This window comes from Enhydra lutris, unplaced genomic scaffold (assembly GCF_002288905.1).
Source record: "Enhydra lutris kenyoni isolate GAN:26980312 unplaced genomic scaffold, ASM228890v2 scaffoldscaffold51, whole genome shotgun sequence".
Classification (NCBI taxonomy): domain Eukaryota; kingdom Metazoa; phylum Chordata; class Mammalia; order Carnivora; family Mustelidae; genus Enhydra; species Enhydra lutris.
Window position 1 is genome coordinate 13,664,912 of NW_019154135.1, and position 16,931 is coordinate 13,681,842.

The 16,931-nt window shown below is 57.9% G+C and overlaps 1 protein-coding gene across 1 annotated transcript in view; it reads left to right on the forward strand.

The window, feature by feature from the left end:
• The first annotated feature begins 3,436 nt into the window (after positions 1-3,436).
• The window catches only part of LOC111156985 (calcium/calmodulin dependent protein kinase II beta), a 77,706-nt gene continuing 64,211 nt past the window's right edge, over positions 3,437-16,931 (forward strand). The window contains exon 1 of the mRNA XM_022518167.1: positions 3,437-3,501. Within this exon, the coding sequence (XP_022373875.1) occupies positions 3,437-3,501 (65 nt within the window). The remainder of the gene's footprint in view (positions 3,502-16,931) is intronic.

Sequence of the window (16,931 nt, forward strand, 5' to 3'; positions counted from 1 at the left end):
CACCATCATGATCATCACCCTCATCACCTTCATCATCATCACCACCATCATCACCCTTATCACTATCATTACCATCATCATCAATATCACCACCATCAGTATCACCATCACCACATTCATCATCCCTATTATCGTCACCATCACCATCGTCATCACCATCTCCACCATCACCATCACCACCATCACCATCATCACCTTCATCACCATCACCATCATCATTACCAACACCACTACTGTCATCTCTCCACATACCTGCCATGATGTCTTGCTGCCATGTCAAGGGTCAGGTGATTGGAGACTGATGGATTAGGGTCTTCCTGTTTTGGGGAACCACAGCCTGCTCCTCCAGGCAGATAGCTGGGTCTGGGAGAGGTGGTGGCACTGACATCCGTTCCTGGAGGTGAGGGGGACAGGAAAGGCTGTGTCTTTCCTTGGGAGAATGAGCCCCACGTGCAGCACTTTTGGCTCTGCAGATGTGATGCTTGTTGCCATGGTGACTGTCCTAACAATAACCTCCCAGAACTGATATTCCCCACACCCGCCCCAGCTGCCACCTGGGAGGGAGAGCCCTCCTTGCTGATGAAAGCCAGCTAGAGAGGATAAGGTGGGAGGCAGAGATGATGTGGGGGTGCGGGTGGAAGAGGGCCCTTCCTGAAGGAGGGTTGGGGGGACGGAGCCAGATGACAGGGCTTCTGGGGCCTGGGACTCCAGAAAGAGTCATGGCTGGCAGCCCTTCTCCCTTCCAGCTTTCTACTCTGCTGGGGAGGAGTTCTTGGAGTCTGGAGGTGGAGAGTAGGTTGTTCTGTGAGTGGGGTGCAGGAGCAGTGTGGGTCCCCTCAGTAGCTCGGGCTGCCCTGCTGGCCTTCCTCTGATTCCTTCTACATCATACCTTGAACATTCCAGCCCAGACGAGGGGCTGCTTGGGCGAACCTCAGTTCCCGACAAGAGTAGAACAAGGGCCTTAAATCAAACCCTTTAGTGATCCTGACTTCTTGGGGAAACTTGGTCTTGGGCAGCCTCCCCAAGCAGAGAAAAGAGGGACTTCAACACAGGCCACCCAGAATGCTGCTCTGTCCTTGCCAAGGGCTGCAGGAAGTGTGTGTGTGTGTGTGTGTGTGTGTGTGTGTGTGTGTATGTATTCTCTGTGTGTGTGCGTGCCCACATGTGCATGCATGGGTGTGAAAATAAACAAGACAAGGGAGGGTCTCTGGGCAGGGGGGTTGGAGTCCCAGCCACCTCTTGGCCATGTGACTTTACTTCTGTCTCTCCATTGTCCCATCTAGTGAAATGGGGAGAATAATAGTATATGCCTTGTGGGGTTGAGAATTAAATGAGGTAGTACACGTAAAATGCAAGTAAGCAAATCCATGCCAGCTGTCTCCATGATTCTGATGCCACTTTATCCTGGCCTGGACTCATCCTGGCAGGAGTGTGTTTGACCTTGGAAGCACACAGGGTCTAGCTGCAGCCTCAGGAGGGGCGGACTGGCCGAGAGGTGCAATTTCGTTTTGTTTGTTTTGCTAATTTATTCTATTGTGAGGGACTCTCCGAAGGATGCGGATGGCCCAGCAGCCCGTGAGGTTGAACACCACGGCGCCTGCTGCCCCAGGTGGGTGGCCATCTGCCTGTTACCAGAAGCCAGGCGTGCTCCGTCCTGGTTTGAGGCATGAGAGGGGTCTCCCCCCTGGCCTGGCACCGCTGAGGTCAAGGTCAGACCCTCCTTCTCTATGGGTGCCCCTGCTCCAAGCCAGCGTAGTCCTCAGCCTCTGGTCACCTCCTGGGTGCCCATCGCTTCTGCAAAACCAGCCAGAACCAGAACTGGTTGCCACCGCTCTGCTCCCCTGCCTGACAGCCTGGTGCCGGAGGCCCCGGGGTCGGGGAGGCCCCGGCCGCCCCACCCCAGAGCGCCTTCATTTGACCTTTGGCTCAAGAGGCACTTGCTGTGGCTTCTGGGGTGAGCCACAGACCAAGGTGACCGAGATGTGCAGGTCAGGCCCACACCCTACGCCTGGGGAGCCCATGGTACAGTAAGTAGCTCACATCAGGGCCACTGCACGACCTAAATCAGGAGCTGGCTGCTGGAAACGTCTGTCCTCAGGGCCTGCCCAGGACAGACCCCGGCCCTGTCTCCTCAGAAGAGTGTGGTTGCCAGAGCCCAGGGAGTCCTCTGCCAGCTCTCAAGTCCTGCTTCTAGATGGCAGCCTGGGTGTGGCCCTAGGGGAAGGCTCTTTTGTGGGAAATGGGGTCAGCCCAGCCTCTCCTGCCCCTCCTTCCTGCTCTCTCCTCCTCCTCTGCTCCAGGGTCACTTTCAAGATGGACCCTCTTCTAGGCCAGAGCAGGGGCAGGCAGGTGGACTAGGCCTGAGAGGAGAGAACGTGTCCCCCTAGCGGGGCACAGGGCTGGGCATTGGGACTTCTGACTTACCGTAGCTGGAGCAGGCCTGTTCCCCTGACTCAGGGGCTCTCTGCCTTTCCGCCTGCACAGGGGCACCCCAGCGCGGAGTGTTCAGGGATCCAGGGAGAGGGCCCTGGGACCATGGGGAACAGGCCGTCCCCACCCTCTCATCCTGCTACCCACTGTCTCCAGTGTGTATACTGGTCTGGAAGGTCCCTGGGCAACTCTGCCAGGGGGGACAAGGCTGTGCAGTGTGAGGAGTACTGGAGACAGGACAGGAGGGTCCCGGCTGCATCTCCTCCTGGTGGTGTGAGGAATGTCCTCTGGAGGGTGACAAACGTGCCCCATCCACCCATGTGTGCCTGAGTGTCCTCTTGCGGTTGGGGTGAGGTGGGCATTCAGGGGACTGGGGGCGGGGTTCATTGTGTGCAGTCCCCTGTGCCCAAGGGGTCTCCAGCAGGGAACAGAGAAATTGACTTAGGTGGCTTCTGGTGCCTGGGTGTGTGTGCGTGCGTTCGCCCAGGCACGGGTGCGGGTCCCGGCACAGTGTGAGCAGGGAGAGGACCTGGGTGCAGGACACGTGTGTGGGCGCGTTTTCGGGAGTGGTGCAGGTGATGTGACCCGTGTGTGTGTCAGCGTAGGGTGCGGGTGCGTGTGCAGGGCGAGGGCGCGTGTGCGGGTGCAGGGTAGGGGTGCAGGAGTCGTGCGGGTGCGTGTGCAGGGCGCGGGAGCGGTGCGGGTGCAGGGCGCGTGCAGGGCGCGTGCAGGGACGGCGGGCGCGGCGGCGGCGGCGGCGGCGGCGGCGACAGCCGAGCCCGCGTTCCCCGCGCGTAGGTGTGCGGCGCGCTCCTGGCGGGGACGGAGCGCGCAGATCTCGCGTGCGCTCGCCGCCCGGCGCAGCCCAGCCCGGCCCCCGCCCGGCGCCACGAGCCGAGGTGTCGCCTGCGCCCGCGCCCGTGTCGCCGCCGTGCCCGCGAGCGGGAGCCGGAGTCGCCGCCGCCCGAGCGCAGCAGAGCGCACGCCGAGCCCGTCTGTCGCCGCCATGGCCACCACGGTGACCTGTACCCGCTTCACCGACGAGTACCAGCTCTACGAGGATATTGGCAAGTAAGAGCCGCGGCGCGTGCGGGCCGGGCGGGGACCCGGGAGGGCGCCGCGCGCGGAGGGCTGGGACCCCGGAGACCAAGACCCTCCGCGACGCTGGTTCCGGGCGCACTGCGGCCCCGCGCGCCCCCGGCTCCTCCGGGCTCGGGGCCCGAAGCGCACGGCCCCGCGCGGCCCCGACCCCCGGGCCCTGGGCCAGGCTGCTGGACCTCGGCGCGCGCAGCTCTGCCCGGCCCTGTTCAGCGTGGCCGCCGGGCCAGAGGCCGGGACTCGGGACTCGGGGCTCGGCGCCGCGGGGGCGGCAGCAGGTGTCCCCGGAGCGCCGGGCAGACGTGACGCATTTGGCGGCGGGAGGTCAGAAAGGAGCGGCGCGCGGGGGCGGCCGCGGGGCCTAGAGAGCGGGGGAGGGGGCGGCTCTGGCCTGAGGGTCGCCCCTGGCGCGGGCCGCGCTGTCCCCACCCCCACCCCAGCGGCCAGGCGCGGGGGCGGCGGGACCTGCTAGGCGCCTGCTCCTCCGCGTGGCTCCATCCGCGCCGGGGGTGCCCGCTGCGCTCCCGGCCGCGTGGGAACAGCCTCTGCTGCGGGTCCCCAGTGGAATCAGGGTTTTGGAGGATTTTCCCCCAGATTCTTCTGGAAACACGAGTCAGGAGAGCTGAGGGGCTGAGGTCAGGAAGCTTGGCAGGTCCCTGGGGTGGAGATGAGGGGGTGAGGTGGGGAGCCGAATGGGCTCCTGATTTCAGGGTCATCGAAGTAGGCGGGGGGATGGGGGGTGGATTTCGGAGAGTTATTGACGCGACTGCGGGGAGGGTGGAGGGGGAGGGTGGGAGATGAAATGGGGAGGAGCTTCAAAGGCTCGGTTCAGGTAGGGCCTCACCCCTGGGGAACAGGTGGCTCCTGGGCTCTGGTCTGCAACGTGCTCTTGTGGGGCGCCCGGACTCCGAGTCTGCCAGGGGCTGCTCTCTGACCCCGGGGTGAATCAGGGTGGCTGCCCCCGGCATCCCTTGGTCAGGCTCCAGAACTCCTGAATCCCTGGGCTCCATCCTGGCGCGGCCAGAGCCCCGCTGTCCTCACTCCTCCTCCAGCCCTCCGGCGTGGTGGGGGCGCTGGCGAGGTTTCCTCGTACACATCCAGCCGCTGAGCCTTATTTTTCTTTTTCTAAAAATCGTTTGTGATAGTGCTTGTGTTGGTGAGATGGGTCCTGATCTGGGAAGACTGAGACGCCCTGCGGATTCCCCCGTTCTCCCTGATGTGGGGGAGGATGCGGGTCAGGCTCGAGGGCTGGGGAGCTGGGCTAGGCGGAGTGGAGGAGTCCCCTGGCCTGGGGTTCTGGGCAAGGCCGTGCCCTGCAGGCCCAGAAACTCCCTTCCATTCCTTGGGTGCTCTTTGGGTGCCTGGCTTTGAGGCTGGGGGCCTGGAGAGCTGAGCAGAGGGATGGGGAGGGTCCAGCACACCCGCTGTGTGTCCCCCTGAGGCCCTGAACACAGCCTGAAAGAACCTGGAAGGGGTAGTGGGGGGGGGGTCCTCAGAGGGAGGAGGTAGTTCTCCTAGGCAGAGGGTGGCCATGGGAGGAAGTCACCCTTCCTAGGAGACCTTCTTGTCCTTTCTGTGCTTGCTCAGGAGCACACAGACCCTCAACCAGGCACCCTTTCCCTCAAGCTGATGCTGCCTCTGCTGACACCCCTACACTTTTCTGGGAGGTTCTATGGGTCCTGTAGGGCACAGGGAGGCCCACCCAACTGGGGGCCTCTGGTTCCAGCAGCGACTGTTCATCCTGGCCATTGGCACCCACATCCATACCGGGGAGTGGAGGTCTCAGCTGCCCTGGGGAGGGGCTGAGAGGGGTCCGCACAGCAGAGGCCAGATTCCTCCTGGGCAGCAAGAGCGGGAGCAGCTTCCAGAAGGGAGCCACGTGGTTGCCTGCCCTGCGGTAGAGTTAGGGCCCGGAGTGGGAGTGGGGGAGACATTCGCAGTGGGCAGGGGCCTGGGAGGGGAAGGGAACACACCCCAGGACCTGGGGCCCACCCTCTGGAGCCAGGAAGCTTTCTGCTAGGCCCAGCACACCTTTGTGGAGCCCCCCAGGTGGTGGGTCCAGGGAATGGCCTGGGGGGCCTGTCACAGCCCTGCTGGGGTGTTCTGGGTAGGGGAAGCCAAGCAAGTGCAGGGTGAGCTGTGGCGGGGCAGGCAGCAGAAGGCCCGCACCTCTGCTCAGTGCTGGGTTCCAGGTGGCCATGGTGCCCGCTTGCCGCTTGCTGACAGCGCCTGCCCGAGGCAGTGGGTGTCCCTTCCCTGGCCCCAGGTGCATGCGTCCAAGTTTATTTAAAGCTGCAGCCCCTGGCACCAGTCAGAGGACGCTGAGCTCTCTGCCCGGGAAGGGCCGGGCCATGGGCCCACAGCTGCCTGCGTGACATGGCCTCCACCGCTGCCCTCCCTGTCCCGCTCGGAATCCTTCCCTGGGGAGCAGGGTCTGAGGGCCAAGAGGGGCTCTTGTCCGGGGCTCTGCCCTTTCCGGCCTGGTGGGGCACGCCCGCCGGAAGGCCCACGTGCAGGGTCGGGAGCCACCCGGAGCGGGAGGTCCCCAGCCGGGCGCCCAGCAGGGGAGCGAGGCGCGGCCCCTCGTGCACTGGGCAGCCGTGCGCTCTCCGTGGCGTTCGCGGCGGACGGCTTCCAGACCCGGAGAGCGGCTCCGGGAGTAACCCTTCCGCCGAGCATTTAGAACTCCGACTCTTCCGTCCTCTGGTTTCGGTTGTTTGTTCTCAGTGAGAAGAAAGCATTACAAGCGGACGGTCGGTACCCCAGGGGCGGCCAGCGCCGCGGTGCTGGGGAACTGGCCCACGCGCTGCACTTGGAACCTGCTAAGGGAGCGGGTCTTCGACGTTCTCACGGCGCACGCGCCGCACTGCATACGCGCACGCGCAAGCACACACCTGCGTGCGAGCGCGCATGCTCGTACGCATGCATGCATGCACGCACGCACGCACGCGGCCCTGACCCAGTGAGGCGGCGGACCGGTTGGCTGTGACAGGGTCGTCATCAGCTCTTCGCGCCACGCACCTCGTGCTCCGGGTCGTGCCGCGTGTCCCCGCGAAGCCGGAGGGAGCGCTGGGGAACCCCCGCAGCCGCGGCCGCTGTTTGCCGGTTCCTTCCAGACTCTCCGTTTCCTCTATCCACGGGCGCGCCCGGAGCTGGCGGGTAGGAGCCTCCGGCCGGATTCGTCATCACTTTCCAGAACGCTGGGACCGCGTGTGCACGCGGCTGCGGGCCAAGCGCACCTGTCACCTGTGGCTCCCTGGCCTTCACGCCGTGGCTGCTGGCCTGGGACCCGTGGTGCCGCCCCCCCCCCCCCGCCCCGTGGAGGCCTGGGGGCTCCCGGGTGCCGTGCTCTCCGGTTGCGCGGGAGCTCGGGGCACCCAGGCGCGAGGTCTTCTGCAGGGTTGGTCCTGGGCGGAGGGGCTGCTGGCGGGCCCGTGACTCCGTGTGCGTGCGGCGGCTCCCGGCGCGCTGCCCCTCGGTGCTGGCAGACCTCCGCCGCTGGACAGTCGGTTGGGTAGGGAGGTCTTCGTGTCGGGCTCCCGAGCTGGCCACTTGTGGGGCTCCTCTCTCTCCTTTAAAACGCGGTGATGTCCCCAGAAGAAAGCTCCCACGAGGGCCGGGTTTCAGGAGTTCCGGACGCTCCCCCGGGGTAAGGTGGCCCCGTTGGAGCCACCTCTGACGTGCAGGTCACTTGATTCAAGTTGACCAGGAAGCTGCCCTCCCGTCCCACTTTACAGACCCAGAACCATGGCTCAGGGAGGATGCGCCTTGTGCACCCCACCCCTGCCAGCTCCCCCTGAACTTTGCCAGGCCCAGGGCTGACCTTGGTGTGTCCTTGACTGCATCCTGTGTCCACCGGTCAGACGGGAGCAGGCCCTGCCATGGGGCGCGAGCCCTCACTGGCCATGGGCTTTTCCGCCGGTGAGTGACCTGCTAGGAAGTTAATAGATAAACAGGATATTCAGAGCAAATTGATGGTTGAGTCTCCTGAGTGAGCGAGCGAGCGGCAAAGCCAGGTTGCCAGGGAAGGAAGAGAGGGCTGGGGGGAGGAGTCATCAGCTGTTTGCTGTCTCGCCCCCTCCAGCGAGCGCTTCCCTCCCCAGAGCCTTATGCCAACACTGCCTGCTGCCCCAGCTGCTCCCCCAGACGCCCCCCATCCGCCCAGGGCCCACCCCTCCCTTGCCCTGCTTTTGGCTGGCCCTAGCGCTCGGCCCCTCTGACATGGAGGCAGCCGCCCGCTTGCCTGCGGGCGGGGTGTAGGCCCCTTCGGGGCCGCGTGGGGCTGCACATTCGAGGGAGGGGTGAGCAAACTGGCCCCAGACCTGGAGTCCCATCCTTAGTGGAGGGTGTTTGGGGAAGAAGTCACACACGCGAGGCTGCGGCAGGATGCACGTGAAGGTGACGCTCCTTTAGTTACTACTGAGCGGTATTTTTATACCATAACCTACTTTGCCGGGAGCTAAGAATATACCTCGCGCTTGCTACCTGCACTCTTTCTCTCCTGGTAGCGGTCCCAGCAGTTAAGTGGTGCTTATTACATCAGCGCGCTCCATCCCTGAGATCCACACTGTGACCATTACCAGTTCACGGCACAGGTGGACGGAGGCGCCGAGGAGCTCCATTTGGGGCCAAGGCCGCGTGGACCCGGTTTCAAATCCGGGTAGTGGGCTCCAGCATCTGCCTTCTGCTCCTCGCGGCGGCTCATGCCCCCACTCTGTTCTTTCCACCCGCTGACTCACGGCCTGCTTGTGGTCGACTCTGACCCTCGGCTTTTCGGGACCCGCCTGCCCTCAGCAGGCAGCTCGCCATGCCCGCTGTGCTACCCTGGCCTCCACCCCGTTCCTCTCTGTAAAAGCCTCGTTTCCTTTGGTTGTCCTTCCACGACAGCCAACACTCTGCCCCTGTTTGGACCAGCAAGGCTTGGGATTTTATTGCATTAATTAAGCAAATTGCAAGGACGATATCCTCTCATAAAGGAAAGTAAATATACATTTGTGTGCAGTGAAAATGACTCTTCAACGGGTTCCTCAGCCGGAGGAGCCCGGGCAGACCAGCGTCGGCGTGAGGACACGCATGCTCATGTACACACAAGCAGTACGTGTCATGCATGTATCTGATTTTAAAAACACAAATGGAATCACCATACATGTGATTCTGTAGTTTCTTTGCTCCTAGCGCCTGTTCACACCCATCCCTCCAGTCTGAGTGTTTTCTTGCAGCTCAGGGCCCATCCGTGCCCATCCATTGCACACAGGGTGAGCTGGCTGCTGTTTTTAAGCCGAAGATGGGACCCGTCCTCTGATAAGCATGATGGGGGATGATACGCAGGCTCCCACGCTTTCTCGGAGGGCGTGATCCCTATGCAGGAAGGAGGATGGGTTTCGTCTGTTGTTGCCTGGGCACAGAGACCCCTTTCAGAAAGAACCCAAGACCAGATTCCTCCCCTCTTTTATCTCATCTAACGGAGAGAGATTTTTTTCTTACACCTAAAAAGACACTGTTCCCATGAGGGTCGGTGTTGGCTCCACTGGGGTTTAACAGGTGCTGAACAGGACCCACCGGGTGGAGGTGACGGGAACGGTGTCTGCTCCTTGGGTGCATCCCATCCCTCCCTCTGCTCTTGAACCAGGGAGGTTCAAGGCATGAGATGTGGCCTTTCTGGAGATTTCAAATATATTTTCAAAAAATTTAATTCCCTTTTTCTCTCCCACAAAAATGGAATCTGATTTTTAAAGCATCTTTCACAGCTGCGAGTCACTTTGTTAGTGTAGAAACATAAAAATGCATTATGTATCAACTTGGTTTTCCAAAAATTATCATATTGGCATATTACATAGAAATGTATACTTTATTCCTATAAAAGTCTGAATCTATTTAAAATAAAAACATCCTTGTATGTTAAAATGGCAGGACTCGCCGCCCAGTCCCGGGGGCCCCTTGTCCCCTGGCATGTGGCGGGCTGCTAGCTTGGCCAGTGGCTCTGCCTCCGCCACACGTCATTCTTCTGCGCGGACATAATGATCCTGACAGAACTAAGGCTGTGATTCTTTGTTAGGCCAGATACAGGCGTTCGCTGAATTCTGCAACAGATTGGCAATAGCTGGGCAAAGATTTAAGAAATTTCTATGGAGGAAGCATAAACCGCTCTGTTCCATGGGGGGTGGGGCAGGGGACTAATTTCAGAGCCACCACCTTTCCCACTTGACAAGCAGCCCATGGGGGCCTGACCTCAAACAGCAGAGTCACTGGATCCCCCCTGAGGTAACGCCCTCCATGGGGGCCAGTTTCCTGGCTGGTGCCCATTTCTGGCGGGAGCCGTGGGGCCGCCCCGCCTCTCCGTTCCCCAGCCCACCCTGAATTCCAGGGCTTGGAGCCAGGCACGTGGTTGGTGCCCAGCACAGTGACCTCGAAGGCTGCACGTTGGCACCCTCACCCTGTGGGTGGGGGGAGGCGGGAGGTGCTGCTGGTCCCAGGGACGCTCAGACATCTGGCTTGTGGGGCCACCGTCTTGTTATCTGGTGAGGTGTGGCTGCAGGGCAGGCTTCTCAGAGGCGCCTGCTGTGGACTTGACACCGAGGGTTTGCAACATTCTTTCTGTGTCTAATAAAGTTCTTCATGTAGCTCCTGTTCTTGTATATTGAGGTGCAGCCTGGTTCTCAGTTGTTGGTTTGAGCCAGGCCATCTGTTTCTGTTTTCTTTCTTTTTTTAAAAAAAGATTTTATTTATTTATTTGACATAGACAGAGATCACAAGTAGGCAGAGAGGCAGGCAGAGAGAGAGAGGGGGAAGCAGGCTCCCTGCTGAGCAGAGAGCCAGATGTGGGGCTTGATCCCAGGACCCTGAGATCATGACCTGAGCCAAAGGCCGAGGCTTAACCCACTGAGCCCCCTAGGCACCCCTGTTTTCTTTTTTTTAAATTAGGGTCCACACCCAGTGTGAAGCTTAACATGGGGCTTGAACTCAAGACCCCGAGATCAAGACCTGAGCGGAGATCAAGAGTCGGATGCTTAACCAACTGAGCCACCCAGGTGCCCATGCCATGCCATCTGTTAAGGGCTTTCTGGGTAAAGAGTGCTTGTCTAGTGAGGAGTGCACCTGCCAAAGAGGTGGCCAATACAGTGGTTCCCAGCCCCGGCTGCACAGCGGGGACCCTGCCCCAGACCCGCTGGGTCAGACACAAGGGGCATGAGGTCTCCAGTGCTGCAGTGGACCGCGCAGACCCAGGCTCGAGGCCAGGCCCAGACTCCTTCCCCCTCCCTGGGCTCTATGTGAGCCTCCCCTGACCACGGGTGGGGAATTGGCCTCCTTTTTCTGAACACGCAGCCATGTCACTCCTGATCCTGTTTGCCTAGAGCAGCACTGTGCAGTAGAGACACAGTTGTGAGTCACATGTGTCCTTAAAATTTTTCTACTACCTAAATAGAAACAGATGAAAGGAAGTTTAATAAGCAGATGTATTTAGTTCAGTGTATCCAGAGTATTATTTCAACACTAAATCAATGCAAATGTTATTGTTAAGTATTTTATATTTTTAAAAATATTACGTATTTGAAGTCTGTTGTGCATGTTATAGCACATCTCCATTTGGACCAATCTCAGGTCATTACAGCTGCTTTTAGGATGTGGTCACACACTGAACAGGGCATGTCTAGGGCATCAAGGCCATCATTTATTTATTTACTTATTTATTTGGCAACTTTTCTGGTTTCTTTTGCTTTTCTGCAGACTTACTCAACCTGTAAGTCTGCTAGCACACTTAACTGTTTACGAGACTCTCTAGGTACGGGGGAAAAGTCGTGAAAAAAGGTACTTGCTCCCAAGGAGCTTATACTGGTGGGGGAGGCAAGTCACAGACATAAACACTAAACACATTTTATGATGGGGTAGAAGGTGATTAATACCTTTGCTCCAGGAAGAAGTACAGAGACTCGGGAGTGCCATTTAGGAGGAAGGCTACAGCTGTAAAAGGGGTGGTTGGGGCATGTCAAAGGAGAGGAAACTAACTGCTAAAATCAGGAATGAAAAAGGGACAATACAACTGACCCTACAGAAATGAAAAGATGATAGGGAGTCCGTGCAGAAGTGTGTGCCAAGGTGGATAACCTAGATGAAACAGACAAATTCTTGGAAGGACACAAGCAACTGAAAATGACTCAAGAAGAAACAGAAAATCTGGATAGACCTGTAACAATGACAGACTCATTGATGAGCGAGAAATTTTGAAATCTCCCACTAAGAGAAGCCCAGGCTTCTGGTCAATTCTGTCAGACATTTAAAGAAGAATTAATAGCAGTCCTTCACAAACTCATTCAGAAAAATCGAAGAGGAAGGAATTTTTTTCCAACTCATTCTGTGGAAACAGTAATACCCTAATACCAACACCAGAAAAGGACCCCATAAGAAAGAAAACTATGGACCAATATGGATATAGATGCAACATCCTCAAGAAAATATTAACAAAATGAATCTAGCAACATAGAAAAAGGTTATAGATTATGAACAAGGAAAGTTTATCTCTGGAATAATGGGAAGTTGGTTCAACATACAAAATTCAGTCACCATCATACAGTATATTAATAGAATAAGCAGAGAGATTATCTGATTATCTCAATAGATACAGAAAAGTATTCGACAAGATCTAATATTTTTTCCTGGTGAAAATACTCAACAAACTAGGAATAGAAGGGAATGTTCTCAACTTGATAAGGGTCGTCTATGAAAAACCCACAGCTGACACATTGCACGATGAAAGCTGAATGCTTTCTCCCAAGGTCAATGTCAGGTCAGGACAAGACAAGGATATCTGCTCTTTCCACCTCTGTTAACACGTGCAGGACGTTCTAGCCAGGACAGCTGGGCAAGAAAAATGAAAGCACCCGTACTGGAGAGGAATGGGTAAACCTATCTCTGGGTTTGCAGTTGACATGGTCTTATATGTAGATTATCCTAAGGAAGTTCCAGGAGGATGATTGGAACTAAAAATGAATTCAGCAAAGTTGTAAGACACAAGATGAAGATATAAAATTCCATTATATTTTTATTACACTAGCAACGTTTGATCCCAAGATAAAATTAGGAATTAGGATAATTCCACTCATAATAATATCTAAAAGAATAAAATAGTGAGTAATAAATCAAAAGGAGTGTAAGAACTTGAACACTGAAAACCACAAACTACTGTTGGAAGAAATTCAAAACCCAAGGAAATGGAAAGACATCCCATGTTCATGAACTGGAAGATTGAATGTTAAGACAGCTAGACACTGCAAACTGACCTACAGATTCCATGTGATACCTGTCAAAGTTCCAGCTGCCTTTAAAAAAAATCAACAAGCTGATCCTAAAATTCATATAGAAATGTGAGGAGACCCAGAAAGAGCCAGAATATTCTTAAAAAGGAAGAACAACGTGGAAGGACTTACACTTGGTAATTTCAAAACTAGGGGCACCTGGCTGGCTTAGTCGGGAAAGCATGCGACTCTTGATCTCTGAGTTGTGAGTTTGAGCCCCACATTGGGGGTAGAGAGTACTTAAAAATTAAAAAAAACACACACATTATACAGCCACGGCAATCAAGACGGCATGGGTACTGGCATAAGGGTAAATAGAGGGGAATAGGACTGAGAGTCTAGGATAAACCCATATATCTTATCATTGGATTTTTGGCAAGGACAGCAAGACACTGCAATGGGGAAAGATTACTGTCCATTCAACAAATGGACAGCTGGGTGTCCATGTGCAAAAGAATGAAGTTGGAACCCTACCTAACACCATAACACTATGATCTCAAAATGGATCATAGACCTAATTGTAGGAGCTAAACCTATAACATTCTTGGAAGAAAACATAGGAGTAAATTTTTGCGATCCAGGATTTGGGAATGGTTTCTTAGGACACCAGGAGCATGAGCAACAAGAAAAAGAGGACATAATCAGCATTAAAAAGTTTTGTGTTTCCAAGGACTCCCTCAGGAAAGTGAGAAGACAATCTGCAGAACGGGAGAAGATATTTGCACATCACATATCAGATAAGGAGTTCGTGTTTAGACTAGTCCAAGAATGTACTAACAGTAAGAAGACAACCCAGTCAGAAATTGGGCAAAGGACCTAGCTATATAGACATTTCTCCCGAGAAGATGTCCAAGTGCACGAAGAGTGCGTGAAGAGAGTCATTTGGGGAAATGCCAGCGAAAACCATAAGCAGACCCCACCTCATTTCCACTCGATGGCGAGCGCCACGAAGGCTGATAGTGGCTAGCGTCGGCGAGGGTGTGGGCTGGAGCCCTCACGCTGCTGCTGGGGACGTGGAATGGCGCAGCTGCCGTAGAAAGCCGTTCCTCCAAATGTTCCATTCCTAGACACGTACCCAAGAGCAAGGGAAGCACAGGTCCACACAGAATCCTGCTCCTCGGAGCCGGAACCCTAACAGCCAGAGAGTCGAAGCCCCCCGAATGCCCATCGACTGATGAATGGGTGAGGAGAACAGGCTGTGTCCACGCGACTGGGAAGCCTCGGCATAAGAAGAGATGAGGTTTAGTGTGTTCGGTGCACGGCACGGCAGCACGGCCTGGGGAGCGTGGAGAGAAGCCAGTCTGGAGGCCCACGTGTCGTATGGTCCCGTTACCTGACACATCCGTTGCAGGCGGCTCGTGGGCACAGAGGGCAACGTGGGGGCACAGTGGGGAGTGCGGTGGTTGGGCGCAGCGTGTGCCAGGTGATGGGAATGTGAGCTTAGCTTACGCTGTCTGTGGTGACGGACGGACGGTTCTGTGCTGTAGTAACAACCATTGAATTATACACTTGAAGTGGGTGAATTGTTTGGTCCATGAATTCTATCTCAATAAAGATGTTTAAACCTAAATAAAACCAACGTAGAAAAAAAGAGAGAACTCTAGCATCTGGCTCTCAACCCCCAAATTGCCAAGAAGTGAGATTTGCAGTGAGAGCGGCTTTGGCTCGCAGCTCCCTGGCACTGTCCCCGCCGTGCCCGTGTGGGGCCGTGGCCCAGCCGATGTGAGCCGTTCCCATGGCCCTCTGCCCGCTGGGGCGCCGGTGGAGGAGCGGAGGCCGGAGCCTCTTGTCCTCCGTGTTTCTGAAGCCAGGCCCGGCTGGCGCTGGTCCACAGCCGTCTCAGAGCAAACAGAGCGGTGAGACTGGGGCCAAGGCCTACGTGCCTTGGTTCTGGAAGGCACCGTGCTGGTGGGAGGCCTGTGCTCCTGCCTCTGGAGGGCGAGGCTCCCTGGGAAGCAAGAAGAGTGGGTCTCAGGGGGTGTGGGACTGGCCTCAGAGAGGGGATTGCTGTCAGCAGGGTTGGCCATGATGAGGCCAGGAGGGCTGGAGTGGGGGCGGCAGAGAGCCCAGACCCCAGGTCTTGTTATTCCTGGATGTATGGTCGCCTCTCTGGGTCCTCAGCAGGGCTTTCTCCTTTCTTTCTTCCTTCCTGTGCCTCTCCTTACCTCCTCTCTGCTCCCCCTGCCCATCCTCCAGGCTTCCACTGTCCCCAAGCACCCTCCGAGGTGCCCCCCAGCCCCCCCGGAGCAGGGCCTGAGCTGGGGTGCTCTTGTCTTGAGTGCAGCTGCCAGGTGGATACACGTGTCGGGGAGGGGTCCTCCGAAATACTTTGCCTTCGGGGTTCGTCCTGGGGCTCCAGTGGCTTCTGTCCTCCGTAGCCCTGGACTATGTATGCCATCTGGGACTCCCGGGCCAGGGCCTTGCTCCTTAGGGGCCCTCGTCTGCACTCCCCCTCCCTCCCTGGCGGGTCTGCTTGGGGTCCCGTGGCAGCACTGCGACTTGTGAGGTACACAACTTCAAGGTGCCTGTCCAGCCTGGTGCCCAGCCGGGACGGCACGTTTCACTTCCTGGAGGATGTGAGCAAGCGCCTGTCTTGACCGCCTGCTGGACGGTCTGCGCTGTGGGGGTGTTCCCCTGTCTCTTCCCACAGCGGTTCAGAGTGTGCCCACCGATGGATTGACATTCCCCTCCCATTGCTGGGGGCCTGGGGGCTGGGTTTGTCCCTCTGTGTCCCTCCCCCTTCCCTGCCCTTGAAGGGTCCTTCGGGGTCCCACCTTGATGCCTTCCTAGGGACCACGGCTTCTCCTCAGAAGGGGGAGTGGCGGGCTTCATGGCCCCTGACCTTGTGCGGGGCGTCGAGGGCCCTCCCTCGGGGCTGAGCTGCTGTTCTGAGTGTCAGGAGGTCCGCTTCCCGGCCTCATCCGAGTCTTCTGTGCTGTCCCATGTTGGGCAGATAGGGTGCCAGCCTCCACCCACACAGCAGTGTGTCCTGCCCCATATGGAGCCAGCCAGGTGCCCGGGCCCCCACTCTGCACAGCCTGTGGGTGTGTGGGCCTCGCGGGGCTCGCACAGGCTGGCCGTGGGGCCGTGGGTGGACGGGGGACGCCTCAGAGCCCCAGCTGTCGTGAGGGTGTGTCGTACAGCATGCCAGGAGCTGGCCGCGTGGCCGCCCGTCCCAGTCCAGGCTGTGGCGTGTCCCCCGTGTGCCATCCCAGGTCCTGAAGCCTCCGGTGGCGGCAGCATTTCCCCGGGGGCTGGGAGGAGGAGCTGGCTCAGAGCCAGAGACCCCAACGAGTGTGGTTGGCGCTGTAGACTGGCCGCTCCTCTGTGCCCAAACCGGGGAGCCGATGGGGCCCGGCCACCGCCTTGCCTGCGTCAGCCCCACGGATGCTTGCTGCCGTCCGTCCCCTCCTGGCCTTCTGCCCGGACCCCCACCGCCTTCTTCCGATGCGTGTGCAGGGAAGTCTTCTGAAAAACCTGGTTGTGAAGAAAGTGTTACAAGCACCAGCCTCTACTCTCCCCTGATCGTTTCTCGGAGACCCGGCTGTGCACAGCACGAGGACAGGCTATTGTGAGATGCTGGCGAGGTCCCTCTCCCCGTCCTCACCGGCTCGAAGCGCACGCTTCAGTGGCATCGAGCACGTCCACTCTGGGGGGCGGCCACCACCACGGTCCATCCCCACAACTTTCTCCCCGGCAGTGTCCCCCGCGAGGGAGACACTAGTCCCCATCCCCTGCCCCCTGTGCTGCTGCCCCCGTCTGCTCTCCGGCCCTGTGGGTTAGACGCCTCCCAGCACCTCCCGGAGCCAGAACCCTACAGCGTGTTCTGTGCGCGGCTCCTTCCACTCAGCGTGGCGACCTCCGGGGTCAGCCACGCGGGAGTGGGTTGGGGGCTCCTTCCTCTTCCAGGCTGGGGACATACCACATTCTGTTCATCTGTTGCCGGACGTTCCAGTTGTCTCTGTCTCCCAGCTGCCGTGAACAGGTTGTGCACAAGACATTTTTAAAAGACATTCACGTGGTGGGGCGCCTGGGTGGCTCAGTGGGTTAAGCCGCTGCCTTCGGCTCAGGTCATGATCTCAGGGTCCTGGGATCGAGGCCCACATCGGGCTC